This window comes from Balaenoptera acutorostrata, chromosome 15 (assembly GCF_949987535.1).
Source record: "Balaenoptera acutorostrata chromosome 15, mBalAcu1.1, whole genome shotgun sequence".
NCBI classification, from domain to species: Eukaryota; Metazoa; Chordata; class Mammalia; order Artiodactyla; family Balaenopteridae; genus Balaenoptera; species Balaenoptera acutorostrata.
The window spans coordinates 59,640,604-59,655,481 of NC_080078.1; the positions used below are offsets into that span (position 1 = coordinate 59,640,604).

At 41.9% G+C, this 14,878-nt stretch overlaps 1 protein-coding gene across 5 annotated transcripts in view; it reads left to right on the plus strand.

Annotated features, from left to right (window-relative positions):
• The window catches only part of UBOX5 (U-box domain containing 5), a 42,280-nt gene that overhangs the window by 23,934 nt on the left and 3,468 nt on the right, over positions 1-14,878 (plus strand). For 3 of the 5 annotated variants that reach the window (XM_007195834.3, XM_028162250.2, XM_007195837.3), the window contains exons 2-3: positions 9,484-9,578; positions 10,797-11,985. In XM_007195834.3, coding sequence (XP_007195896.2) covers positions 9,525-9,578; positions 10,797-11,985 — 1,243 coding nt within the window. In that variant the 5' untranslated portion in view covers positions 9,484-9,524. Of the gene's footprint in view, positions 1-5,356; positions 5,494-9,483; positions 9,579-10,796; positions 11,986-14,878 lie in introns of all 5 variants that reach the window. The other 2 variants (XM_007195833.3, XM_057528748.1) reach the window with 2 other exon arrangements.

Here is a 14,878-nt window from a genome sequence, read left to right on the forward strand (position 1 = left end):
GTTTCATTAGGTCCCATTTGTTTATTTTTGTTTTTATTTCCATTACTCTAGGAGGTGGATCAAAAAAGATCTTGCTGTGATTTATGTCAAAGAGTGTTCTTCCTATGTTTTCCTCTAAGAGTTTTATAGTGTCCAGTCTTATATTTAGGTCTCTAATCCATTTTGAGTTTATTTTTGTGTACGGTGTTAGGGAGTGTTCTAATTTCATTCTTTTACATGTAGCTGTCCAGTTTTCTCAGCACTACTTATTGAAGAGACTGTCTTTTCTCATTGTATATCTTTGCCTCCTTTGTCATAGATTAGTTGACCATAGGTGCGTGGGTTAATCTCTGGGCTTTCTATCTTGTTCCATTGATCTATGTTTCTGTTTTTGTGCCAGTACCATATTGTCTTGATTACTGTAGCTTTGTAGTATAGTCTGAAGTCAGGGAGTCTGATTCCTTCAGCTCCGTTTTTTTCCCTCAAGACTGCTTTGGCTATTTGGGGTCTTTTGTGTCTCCATACAAATTTTAAGATGATTTGTTCTAGCTCCGTAAAAAATGCCATTGGTAATTTGATAGGGATTGCATTGAATCTGTAGATTGCTTTGGGTAGTATAGTCATTTTCACAATATTGATTCTTCCAATCCAAGAACATGGTATATCTCTTCATCTGTTGGTATCATCTTTAATTTCTTTCATCAGTGTCTTATAGTTTTCTGCATACAGGTCTTTTGTCTCCCTAGGTAGGTTTATTCCTAGGTATTTTATTCTTTTTGTTGCAATGGTAAATATGAGTGTTTCCATAATTTCTCTTTCAGATTTTTCATCATTAGTGTATAGGAATGCAAGAGATTTCTGTGCATTCATTTTATATCCTGCAACTTTACCATATTCATTAATTAGCTCTAGCAGTTTTCTGGTGGCAGCTTTAGGATTCTCTATGTATAGTATCATGTCATCCGCAAACAGTGACAGTTTTACTTCTTCTTTTCCAATTTGTATTCCTTTTATTTCTTTTTCTTCTCTGATTGCCGTGGCTAGTACTTCCAGAACTATGTTGAATAATAGTGGTGAGAGTGGACATCCTTGTCTCGTTCCTGATCTTAGAGGAAATGCTTTCAGTTTTTCACCATTGAGAATGATGTTTGCTGTGGGTTTGTCATATATGGCCTTTATTATGTTGAGGTAGGTTCCCTCTATGCCCACTTTCTGGAGAGTTTTTATCATAAATGGATGTTGAATTTTGTCAAAAGCTTTTTCTGCATCTATTGAGATGATCATATGGTTTTTCTTCTTCAATTTGTTAATATGGTATATCACATTGATTGATTTGCGTATATTGAAGAATCCTTGCATCCCTGGGATAAATCCCACTTGATCGTGGTGTATGATCCTTTTAATGTGTTGTTGGATTCTGTTTGCTAGTATTTTGTTGAGGATTTTTGCATCTATATTCATCAGTGATATTGGTCTGTAATTTTCTTTTTTTGTAGTGTCTTTGTCTGGTTTTGGTATCAGGGTGATGGTGGCCTCATAGAATGAGTTTGGGAGTGTTCCTTCCTCTGCGATTTTTTGGAAGAGTTTGAGAAGGATAGGTGTTAGCTCTTCTCTAAATGTTTGATAGAATTCACCTGTGAAGCCATCTGGTCCTGGACTTTTGTTTGTTGAGAGAGTTTTAATCACAGTTTCAATTTCATTACTTGTGATTGGTCTGTTCATATTTTCTGTTTCTTCCTGGTTCAGCCTTGGAAGGTTATGCCTTTCTAAGAATTTGTCCATTTCTTCCAGGTTGTCCATTTTATTGGCATAAAGTTGCTTGTAGTAGTCTCTTAGGATGCTTTGTATTTCTGTGGTGTCTGTTGTAACTTCTCCTTTTTCATTTCTGATTTTATTGATTTGAGTCCTCTTCCTCTTTTTCTTGATGAGTCTGGCTAATGGCTTATCAGTTTTGTTTATCTTCTCAGAGAACCAGCTTTTAGTTTTATTGATCTTTGCTATTGTTTTCTTTGTTTCTATTTCATTTATTTCTGCTCTGATCTTTATGATTTCTTTCCTTCTGCTAACTTTGGGTTTTGTTTGTTCTTCTTTCTCTGGTTTCTTTAGGTGTAAGGTTAGATTGTTTACTTGAGATTTTTCTTGTTTCTTGAGATAGGCTTGTATAGCTATAAACTTCCCCCTTAGAACTGCTTTTGCTGCATCCCATAGGTTTTGGGTCGTCGTGTTTTCATTGTCATTTGTCTCTAGGTATTTTTTGATTTCCTCTTTGATTTCTTCAGTGATCTCTTGGTTATTTAGTAACATATTGTTTAGCCTCCATGTGTTTGTGTTTTTTACATTTTTTTCCCTGTAATTCATTTCTAATCTCATAGCGTTGTGGTCAGAAAAGATGCTTGATATGATTTCAATTTTCTTAAATTTACTGAGGCTTGATTTGTGACCCAAGATGTGATCTATCCTGGAGAATGTTCCATGCGCACTTGAGAAGAATGTGTAATGTGCTGTTTTTGGATGGAATGTCCTATAAATATCAATTAAATCTATCTGGTCTATTGTGTCATTTAAAGCTTGGGTTTTCTTATTAATTTTCTGTTTGTATGATCTGTCCATTGGTGTAAGTGAGGTGTTAAAGTCCCCCACTATTATTGTGTTACTGTCGATTTCCTCTTTTATAGCTGTTAGCAGTTGCCTTATGTATTGAGGTGCTCCTATGTTGGGTGCATATATATTTATAATTGTTATATCTTCTTCTTGGATTGATCCCTTGATCATTATGTAGTGTCCTTCCTTGTCTCTTGTAACATTCTTTATTTTAAAGTCTATTTTATCTGATATGAGTATAGCTGCTCCAGCTTTCTTTTGATTTCCATTTGCATGGAATATCTTTTTCCATCCCCTCACTTTCAGTCTGTATGTGTCCCTAGGTCTAAAGTGGGTCTCTTGTAGACAGCATATATATGGGTCTTGTTTTTGTATCCATTCAGCAAGCCTGTGTCTTTTGGTTGGAGCATTTAATCCATTCACTTTTAAGGTAATTATCGATATGTATGTTCCTATGACCATTTTCTTAATTGTTTTGGGTTTGTTTTTGTAGGTCCTTTTCTTCTCTTGTGTTTCCCACTTAGAGAAGTTCCTTTAGCATTTGTTGTAGAGCTGGTTTGGTGGTGCTGAATTCTCTTAGCTTTTGCTTGTCTGTAAAGCTTTTGATTTCTCCATCAAGTCTAAATGAGATCCTTGCCGGGTAGAGTAATCTTGGTTGTAGGTTCTTCCCTTTCATCACTTTAAGTATATCATGCCGCTCCCTTCTGGCTTGTAGAGTTTCTGCTGAGAAATCAGCTGTTAACCTTATGGGAGTTCCCTTATATGTTATTTGTCATTTTTCCCTTGCTGCTTTCAATAATTTTTCTTTGTCTTTAATTTTTGCCACTTTGATTACTATGTGTCTCGGCGTGTTTCTCCTTGGGTTTATCCTGTATGGGACTCTCTGCGCTTCCTGGACTTGGGTGGCTATTTCCTTTCCCATGTTAGGGAAGTTTTCGACTATAATCTCTTCAGATATTTTCTCAGGTCCTTTCTCTCTCTCTTCTCCTTTTGGACCCCTATAATGCGAATGTTGTTGCGTTTAATGTTGTCCCAGAGGTCTCTTAGGCTGTCTTCATTTCTTTTCATTCTTTGTTCTTTATTCTGTTCCACAGCAGTGAATTCCACCATTCTGTCTTCCAGGTCAGTTATCCGTTCTTCTGCCTCAGTTATTCTGCTATTGACTCCTTCTAGTGTAGTTTTCATTTCAGTTATTGTATTGGTCATCTCTGTTTGTTTGTTCTTTAATTCTTCTAGGTCTTTGTTAATCATTTCTTGCATCTTCTCAATCTTTGCCTCCATTCTTCTTCCGAGGTCCTGGATCATCTTCACTATCATTATTCTGAATTCTTTTTCTGGAAGGTTGCCTATCTCCACTTCATTTAGTTGTTTTTCTGGGGTTTTTTCTTGTTCCTTCATCTGGTATATAGCCCTCTGCCTTTTCATCTTGCTGTCTTTCTGTAACTGTGGTTTTTAGTCCACAGGCTGCAGGATTGTAGTTTTTCTTGCTTCTGCTGTCTGCCCTCTGGTGGTTGAGGCTATCTAAGAGGCTTGATGGGAGGCTCTGGTGGTGGGTAGAGCTGACTGTTGCTGTGGCGGTCAGAGCTCCATAAAACTTTAATCCACTTGACTGTTGATGGGTGGGGCTGGGTTCCCTCCCTGTTGGTTGTTCTGCCTGAGGCAACCCAACACTGGAGCCTACCTGGGCTCTTTGGTGGGGTTAATGGCAGACTCTGGGAGGGCTCATGCCAAGGAGAACTTCCCAGAACCTCCGCTGCCAGTGTCCTTGTCCCCACGGTGAAACAGAGCCACCCCCTGCCTCTGCAGGAGACCCCCCAACACCAGCAGGTAGGTCTGGTTCAGTCTCCCCCACGGTCACTGCTCCTTCCCCTGGGTCCCGATGCGCACACTACTTTGTGTGTGCCCTCCAAGAGTGGGGTCTCTGTTTCCCCCAGTCCTGTCAAAGTCCTGCAATCAATTCCCACTAGGCTTCAAAGTCTGATTCTCTAGGAATTCCTCCTCCTGTTGCCGGACCCCCAGGTTGGGAAGCCTGACGTGGGGCTCAGAACCTTCACTCCAGTGGGTGGACTTCTGTGGTATAAGTGTTCGCCAGTCTGTGAGTCACCCACCCAGCAGTTATGGGATTTGATTTTACTCTGATTGTGCCCCTCCTACCGTCTCACTGTGGCTTCTCCTCTGTCCTTGGATGTGGGGTATCCTCCTTGGTGAAGTCCAGAGTCTTCCTTTCGATGATTGTCCAGCAGCCAGTTGTGATTCTGGTGCTCTCGCAAGAGGGAGTGAGAGCACGTCCTTCTACTCTGACATCTTGGTTAATCACCATTTACTATTGAGTTGGGTACTCAGATAAGTTTTGAAGGCTTTTCCATTTGGCTTCATACTCACAGGAAAGCTCTTCATCATGGCTCCAAGAAGACCCCCGCCCAACTTCTTCTGGTCCTGGCATTTACATTCTCAGATAAATGAATATCATGATATGTAGAATAAATCAAAGTGAAATGTGTAAGTAGATAACAGAAGATAGGAAGAATGTATATGTTAGTGAAATCAGTGCCTCCCACTGAGAAATCAAATCAGTACTTCAGTGGGTTGGCATTGTTACCTCTGCCAGAGTTTGTTTTTGTCTCTGAAAGTCAGAGAAAAGGCCTCGGATGTGGACTGTGGGGATAGAAATGATTGCAGACTAGAGATGATTGCCTTTATCTTACTAATATGAGCCACCTCTCAGTATTTTGGTATTGTAACACAGTTTCTTTCTCTTTGTTTTTTCTTACCAAAGCCCCCTCCCATCAGGGCAAAGAAGGGAGAAAAGAACTGCCTGTGACAGTGAAAAGAAAACCCTTGCAAACCCCAGAGCTGGCTAACTTCACGGCTTTACCTAGGACCAGCTTAGTTCTGCACTTGGAAGTCTGTCATGTAACCACCTGTGTCAATATCATATTGTCTGTTTTCCTTTGGCAAATCTTAGGCTTGCTTTTTTAGGAGAAATGTTTTGTTTCCTTGGTCTGGGCTGTATATTCATTTTAATACTTCTATATTAAATTAAACTCAATGGCTTAATTTTTCATTTAAAACAAAACAAAAACTTAACAAGAAGCCACTGCCCTAGTTGGGCGGGAGAACTGAGGGAAGTGCTGCTCTCAATGAGCTCTGGTTTCCTGACCAAAAGGAGGAACATACAAGGGCCCTGAGAATATTTACATATGTAATACCTCAGACACTTATTTTTGAATTATTGTGGAGAACAAGAAGGTGTTAGAAGCCTGGAGATATTAATATAATCTTCCAAAAAAAGAATTCTATCAACTAGTCCATGTTGATTCCAGGGCAAACTCTAGGAGGCTCTGGCAAAGAGATGGCATATATGCCTCAAAAAGTGAGAAGCACAAAGAGTTTCAGCACACATTCTGAACAAAGACTAAGAGACTTTAGGCCAAGGATTCTCTACCGCATCAGATTCATCTCTCTTTTAATATATATTTTGTAGTGTACTGTCCTGAACTTAAAATCAAAGATAATATAACCTTCCTATATAGTTATAAAACAAACATATGTATGTGCACACAAATGCCTTAACAGTAATTTAAAGTAAAAATTTTGAAGTGTGATAGTAAAATTTATTCTCATGTATGAATGTTTAGGTATGACCATACTGGAAGGCATAAAGAAGTAATCAAGTGGGACTTCCCTGGTGGTCCAGTGGTTAAGAATCTACCTCCCAATGCAGGGGACTAAGGTCCTACATGCCGCAGGGCAACTAAGCCCGCGCGCTCGAGCCTGCGGGCCACGACTAGAGAGAAGCCCGCATGCCGCAACAAAGAGCCCGTGTGCCACAAGGAAAGATCCTGCATGCTGTGACGAAGATCCCACATGCTGTAACTAAGACCTGACGCAGCCAAATAAATTTTTAAAAATAATAATAAAGGGCTTCCCTGGTGGCGCAGTGGTTGAGAATCTGCCTGCTAATGCAGGGGACACGGGTTCGAGCCCTGGTCTGGGAAGATCCCACATGCCACGGAGCAGCTGGGCCCGTGAGCCACAATTGCTGAGCCTGTGCATCTGGAGCCTGTGCCCCGCGATGGGAGGGGCCGCGATAGAGAAAGGCCCGCGCACCGCGATGAAGAGTGGCCCCCGCTTGCCGCAACTGGAGAAAGCCCTCGCACGAACCGAAGACCCAACACAGCCAAAAATAAATAAATAAATAAATAAATAAATAAGAAAATCCTTAAAAAAAAAAAAAAAAAAAAAAAAAAAAAAAAAAATAATAATAAAGAAGTAATCAAGGGAAGTCCCTGGTGGTCCAGTGGTTAGGTCTTGGCACTTTCACTGCCTGGGCATGGGTTTGATCCCTGGTTGGGGAACTGAGATCCCGTGAGCTGCGTGGCACAGCCAAAAAAAAAAAAAAAAGTAATCAAAAGCTTTTACCAACATGTAGAATCACCATGAATGCAGACTTCTACAAATGTGGACTGTTAGATATATTAGCATTTCTGAATACCACAGTGATGTGGTTTTCAGAAGTGAATGCTTCTTGGTAAAGACCTGAAGTAAGCAAAGTATGATCTTCCTGTGGTCTACATGGAAGTTCCCTTCCTAGAAAATTCAGCATGTATTAAAACCATGTTAAAAAATATTCTGTGTTTATATGTAAAACTGACATAGGAGCTAGGCTGAGATAGTAAACATTCACAGGTCTCATGGCAGATCTTCACTGTGCAGAAACTACTCACTAAAATGTTGCAGGATGCCCAACATGCCTGGCCTCTGCAGGTGGCACTTACGGAGCACGACAATACCAAGACCCCAGAGGTGGCCCTGTTGCTATTGGGAGTTTTTCATGGCCTTGTCTGTTAGATGGAAAAGCACAGAATGGCTGGCTGGCCTCATTCAAGGAGTTCAAATCCGTTGGAGAGGCTTACCACTGGGAGGGACGTTTCTAGTGCCTTCCCTACTTCTCTACAGAGAAAAATGAAGGCTGTTGGACATTAGTCTTTTTCTTTCAGTCTTATTGAGCTATAACTGACATATAACATTGTATAAGTTTAAGGTGTACAACATAATGATTTAATATATGTATATATTGTGAAATGATTACCATAATAAGCTTAGTTAACATCTATCACCTCACATAGTTACATTTTTTTTTTTTTTTGTCTTGTGATGAGAACTTTTAAGGTCTGTTCTCTTAGGAGCTTTCAAATATACAATACAGTGTTAACTGTAGTCACCATGTTGTACATTACATCCCCAGAACTTATTTATCTTAACTAGAAGTTTGTACCTTTTAACCACCTTCATCCATTTCCCTTACCCTGCTTATTGGTCATCAAAATGACTACAGTTGACCCTTGAACAGCACCGGTTTGAACTATGCAGGTCCACTTACATGTGGATTTTTTTTCACTAAATACATATGACAGTACCACACAATTTGAGGTTGGTTGAATTCACTTATGTGGAAACAATACAGAGGGCAGACTGTAAAGATAAACGTGGGTTTTCAACACCTGTGTGGAGGGTCAGTGCCCTAAAACCCTGTGTTGTTCAAGGGTCAGATGTGTTTGTTTTAATTTATTTATTTTTGGCTGCATTGGGTCTTCATTGCTGCACGCAGGCTCTCTCTAGTTGCGGTGAGCAGGGTCTACTCTTCACTGCAGTGCGTGGGCTTCTTATTGCAGTGGCGTCTCTTGTTGCAGAGCACAGGCTCTAGGCATGTGGGCTTAGTTGTTCCGTGGCATGTGGGATCTTCCTGGACCAGGGATCGAACCCATGTCCCCTGCATTGGCAGGCAGATTCTTAACCACTGTGCTACCAGGGAAGTCCTGAGGGTCAGCTGTATTTGGATTAGATGTTCTTTTTTTTAATATATATAAATTTATTTATTTATTTATTTTTGGCTGTGTTGGGTCTTCATTGCTGCGTGCAGGCTTTCTCTAGTTGGCGGTGAGTGGGACTACTCTTCCTTGCAGTGTGTGGGCTTCTCATCTCAGTGGCTTCTCTTGTTGTGGAGCATGGGCTCTAGGTGCGTGGGCTTCAGTAGTTGTAGCCCGTGGGCTCAGTAGTTGTGGCACACGGGCTTAGTTGCTCCATGGCATGTGGGATCTTCCCGGATCAGGGCTCAAACCCATGTCCACTGCATTGGCAGGCGGACTCTTAACCACTGCGCCACCAGGGAAGCTCCTAGATGTTCTTTTAAGGTGCTTTTCAACTCTAAGATTTTCTACTTCTCAATAATGACATTTTTGATTCTTCTAATTGTTTTCGTGTTAATAAGAAAACATAATTGCATTAACAAGTGTTAAATGACAATGATGCATAGCACCACTACGATTATTTTCTGTGACCCTTTTCGTTCTAAACCTTCTGGCTAAGTAGTCCTCTTTTTTCTTTTGAGCTCATCCAGTTTTGACCCTCTCTTTCCTGTGGGGAGCCCCCTGCAGAGCTGATAGGCTCTTGCCTCCACTGGGGCTTTAGAACAGTTGTCATCCGGAGAACCAAACTACACAGTCTACAAAAGAAATCTGCTTTGTAATTTTTCAGTGACTAATTTCCCAGTATCCCATGTAGTATACAAAAAGAGTGAGTATAGACCATGAGAATGTGTGTGTGTTAAAGTTTTATTGTTATCCTGTTTGATTCTCATCTCTTTTTTTTTTTTAACATCTTTATTGGAGTATAATTGCTTTACAATGGTATGTTAGTTTCTGCTTTATAACAAAGTGAATCAGCTATACATATACATATATCCCCGTATCTCTTCCCTCTTGCGTCTCCCTCCCTCCCACCCTCCCTATCCCACCCCTCTAGGTGGTCACAAAGCACCAAGCTGATCTTATGAATCAACTCCTAAAAGTTTAGATTTGAATTTTAACTTGTCTAATACCAAGTTTTATTTTTTCATTTAAGGCTATTTCTGATGCTTGGAAGCTATCCTTTCAGCCGTAAGGATGGTAATAAATCTTTGCCTCCCACAGTTCAGACCAAGAATTTACTGCAACAAGGTAAACAAAACAAGTATATACACATAAATAAATATATGACATCTATTTTTCATGTTTTTCCCCATTTCCTGCCCTGTGTATGTAGACTTAATTCAGACTTAATGTGCTTTCACCCTCATTGTTTTAGAGTCTACCAGATGATATTTAGGTAAGCATGGGTCAGACTGCACCTCTAGAGTCAGACAGCACCGTTACAAGCTGAGTTGTGACTCATTTTGTGGAGGGTTCTCTTCCCTTTGACAATAAATTTTAATTTCACTCAAGGTCAAAGTGAAGGTAGAAATTCTCTCTCTCCCATGCTGTTGTTCTTGCTAACTTCTCATGCTAGAAATAATGGCTTATATTTGTTATGTGGATTCCTTGTTCTTTATTATTTGAATTAAACTGCCTCCCCTTTTGTACAAAGCTGGATATCTTCCACAGTCCAGAGCAGGGAGTAAGGATACTCCAAGGGGAGAATTGAACTTCTTCCCCAATTTGGAATTTCTGCACACAGCACATTATTTCAAGTTCCCAGATTGTTAAGCTGACTCCTTCAGACAAGGATATCTTAAAATTTCCATTGGTTATAACAAGTATTGGAAACATTAAAAGAGAGAAAGGAAAAAGCTACTCATAATCCCACCCCTAGCACATTCACTGTTTTAAATTTCCCATAGTGTTTTGTGGTCCTTGTCTCTGTGCAAACTTTTTTTTCCAAGTTTCATCATTCATAGATTTACAAGAAGTTCCTTTGTTATGCCTTCCTAGGGAAACTCTTATAATTGATAGAGTCCAAATACAAAATTGAGAACTTCAGTGAACATCTTTATTTTTCCCTAAATCTGTACATTTTCATCCTCTGAATTTAAAAACAAAAAAAACCCAAAAACCCAAAAACAATCCAAAAAACACTTGTAAATCTGCCCCCTTTTCACAGACATGTTATTTTGAAGGGATTTTTTTGTTGGTTAGGCAGAGTTTTATTGCTCATTTTTTAAGGATGGGCAGTATTTGGGGACACAGTTGCCCTCAGCCTTTGACCTGATCTTGGATGCCTGCCAAAAAAAAAAAAAAAAGAAAACCCCAGGAAAATTTGATGTAATAGAGGAAATTTCAAATGAGGAACTTCAGATTTTCTTTAAAGAGTTTTCTTAGAAGTGACAAGTTGTTGAAAACTAGTTGTCTTCATTTGGATCTCATCAAATCAATGTGTCTCATTTTTGTCATTAAATCTAGATATCAGCTGATGGTTATGAAGTAGAAAATCTCATCTCTGAAGACCTCACAAAGAGAAGTCATGGTTTTAGGACAGAGTATTTCATTAAGCCACCAGTCTATGTGACAGTTTCCTTTCCCTTCAATGTGGAAATCTGTAGGATTAACATAGACCTCACAGCTGGGGGAGGCCAGAATGTCACTGGCCTGGAAATGTATACATCTGCCTTGTCCAGCAGAGTGTCTTGGAATACCCCCGAGTGCCAGACCCCAGGCCCAGATGAGCCATCCATTCCGGACAAAGAAGCGTTCACTTTGGTGGGCAAAGTCTTGTTGAAAAACCAGAACCAAGTGGTGTTTAGCCACAGGGGCTTCAAAGCCAGGCCACCTTTTGGCCCGATGGAAGCCACACTCCCCTCCCCTGCTGTTGTGGCCCAGGAGCTCTGGAATAAAGGGGCTCTTTCTCTTAGTCATGTGGCCCATCTCAAGATTTGTATCACCCATGTGACAGGCAGTGGTATCCCTTGTATCAAGCGGTTGGAAGTATGGGGTCAGCCAGCCAAAACCTGCTCTCAGGAGGTGATAGACAGTGTTTTGCTGGTTGCCTCAGAGAGCCTCCCTCAGGACTTGTCTCTACAGGCCCCAGCCTTGCCCATGGAGAGTGACTGTGATCCTGGGGGCCAGTCTGAGGGCCAGCAGGCCCCCTCCAGCCTACTGGAGCTGGCTGAGGTAATTCGGGATGTACCTGAAGAGTTCCTGGATCCCATCACCCTGGAGATCATGCCTTACCCCATGCTGCTGCCCTCAGGCAAGGTCATTGACCAGAGCACGCTGGAGAAGTGTAACCGTAGTGAAGCCACATGGGGCCGAGTGCCCAGTGACCCTTTCACAGGAGTAGCCTTTACTCCACACTCCCAGCCCCTGCCTCACCCCTCCTTGAAGGCCCGGATCGACCATTTCCTGCTGCAGCACTCCATCCCTGGCTGCCACCTGCTTGGGAGAGCACAGACTGCATTGGCAGTGACCCCTTCTTCCATTGCTCTGCCCTCTCAGAAAAGGAAGATGGAGCAGGGTGAACATGCCCCAGACAGTAGCCTTGGCTTAAATGCTTCCTGTTTTTCTACCACAAGCCTTCTGGTCTCACCCACTACCTCAGAGCACACTGCTAAGAAAATGAAAGCTGCCAGTGAGCTCATGGATTGTTCAACAGGTAATCCCTCGTCTTATGTCCAAGCCGTCGTCATCTCTACTCCTCCCGGGTGACACTTGGCACTTGCCCTTTGTTTTATGCTTTGCTGGCTTAAATTACACCAAAACTTACTGGCTTAAAGAACCACACATTTATTATCTTACAGCTTCTCCGGTCAGGAATCTAGGCATTGCTTAGCTTGTTTGTCTGCTTTAGGGTGTTCCAAGGCTGCTATCAAAGTGTTGGCAGGGCTGCAGCCATCTCAAGTCTTGACTGGGGAAGGATTCACTTCCAAGGTCACTTGTGATTGTTGCAGGATTTCAGTTCCTTGCTGAATTGTTGCACTGGGGGCTTCACTTCCCTTTTGTCTGGTGGCTGGATTCTGCCCTCAATTCCTTGCCATATGGGCCTCTCAAGGGCAGCACACAACATGGTAGCTGTGTACACCAGCATGTGCAAACAAGTGGAAGTCAGTCTTGTAGAACCTAATCACAGAGTGACATTGCATCACTTCTATTGTATTCTGTAAGAAGCAAGTTACTAAGTTCAGGTGGGATTCATTGGGGGCCATTTCAGACACTCTCCCACACCATTGATTCCTATTTTATTCAATGTATTTACCCAAGATTGGTGGTTGGATTTTGTCTAATGTCTTTTCAATATCAGTAGAGATGATATTATGATTTTTCATCCTTAGATCTTTTAATACAGTAAAGTACATTAATAGGCTTCTTAATATTGAACCAGTGTTATATTCCTGCAAGAAACTCCATTTGGTCATGCTGCTTTTAGTGTACTGCTTAATTCTGTTTGCTAGTGTTTTTATTTAGGATTTTTGCCTTCACTAATGAGATTGGACTGCAGCTGTGTGTGTGTGTGTATGTGTGTGCACGAGTACACATCATCTTCTGTCAGGTTTTGGTATCAATGATTTGCTCCATAAGAAGAATTAGGAAGTTTTCCTTTTCTAAACTCTGGAACAATTTAGTAGTATTAGAATCATTTACTCTTCCTTCCTTCCTTCCTTCCTTCCTTCCTTCCTTCCTTCCTTCCTTCCTTCCTTCCTCCCTTCCTCCCTTCCTCCCTTCCTCCCTTCCTCCCTCCCTTCCTTCCTTCCTTCCTATCTGTCTGTCTATCTATCTATCTATCTATCTATTTATCTGTCTATGCCGGGTCTTAGTTGCGGCATGCAGTATCTCTGTTGCTGCATGCGAGATCTTCGTTGCGGCATGCAGGATCTTTTTTTCTTTTTAGTTGCAGCATGTGGGATCTAGTTCCCTGACCAGAGATCGGACCCGGGCCCCCTGCATTGGGAGCGTGGAGTCTTAACAACTGCACTACCAGGGAAGTCCCTCATTTACTCTTTACACGTTTGGTAGAATTCCCCTGTGATTTTCATTGCTTGGTGCTTTTGGAGATAGCTCTTTGACAACTTTTTCTTTTTCCTTATGAAAACTAGTCTGTTTAGAGTCTATCATTCTTTTTTTTTAACATCTTTATTGGAGTATAATTGCTTTACAATGTTGTTAGTTTCCGCTGTATAACAAAGTGAATCAGCTGTATGTATACGTATATCCCCATATCCCCTCCCTCTTGAGCCTCCCTCCCACCCTCCCTATCCCATCCCTCTAGGTCGTCACAGAGCAGCGAGTTGATCTCCCTGTGCTATGCTGCAGCTTCCCACTAGCCATTCATTTTACATTTGGTAGGGTATATATGTCAATGCTACTCTCTCACTTCGTCCCAGCTTCCTCTTCCCTCCCGTGTCCTCAAGTCTGTTCTCTACGTCTGCATCTTTATTCCTGTCCTCCCACTAGGTTCATGAGTACCATTTTTTTAGATTCCATATGTATGCGTTAGCGTATGGTATTTGTTTTTCTCTTTCTGACTTACTTCACTCTGTATGACAGACTCTAGGTCCATCCACCTGTATCATTCTTTAAAGTTCCTCTCTTAGTCTAAAAGCCTTATGCAGATAGCACACTTAAAGGTTACGTATGTGTCTTCTCTGACTTTGAGTGTAAATTTTAGTTAACAAGACCCCCAGAAACTCCTGGAAGCATCTGAGGTGCAGTGAGGCAAGATGAGGAGAAAGGTACTTAGACCTTGATATTTGTGGAGGTCTCCAGTGGTGTTGGCCTTGACAGATTTGTTGGTGACACAGGACCACGCTGACCAGTGCCCCTTCAAGGCCTCAAGCGGATATCCTACGTCCTACATACTGTAGACCAAACATTCCACTCCCCACTTTGGGGTACTTCTATGGTGCCACTTTGGGGAACCCTGCTATCAGGCAGATCTCTAGGTCCTTTCTTCGGCAGCTGTCCCCATCTCCTGTTACCTTCACCCTCAGCCCATATCCAGAGAAGGCCCTATAGATAGTGGAGTGGGCAGAGTGAGGTCTTCATTATTCCACTTGATAATAACTGCTTTGCTTTACCTAGGAAGCAAGAGGACACGAACACCAAGGGAGTGCAAGCCAGTGGCCCTGCAGAGTTGAGGGGGCCCTAGCAGGGAGGAGATGGGGAAAGAGCAGACTAAGGCTGTTGGGGAGGGCATGGGGGCAGGGAGCAGGGGTACAAAACTGGGCGTTTACTTGCCCCAGTCATTTCCTTGGCAGGCAGGGAGGCCTTCAGAAAGTAGGGTACAGTTCTACAGGTGAGCCAGGAGGTGGCCCAGGCCTGCCCAGCAATTTGTACAGGAGGAGAAAAGCTAGCACAGAGTCCAGGAATCCTGAAAGCAGTGTGGGATGGGTAAGAACTGCCAGGGACCCCAGGGCTTTAACTCCTGGTATCCTGTCGTCACAGTCTATTAGTAGACGTTAGGGAGGACCTTCTTTATGTTTGTGTCTATTTGAAGTTAGAAGTACCATTTGTGGTTCTCAGAGGACTTTGTGTTTTGGTCTTTGCTTTTG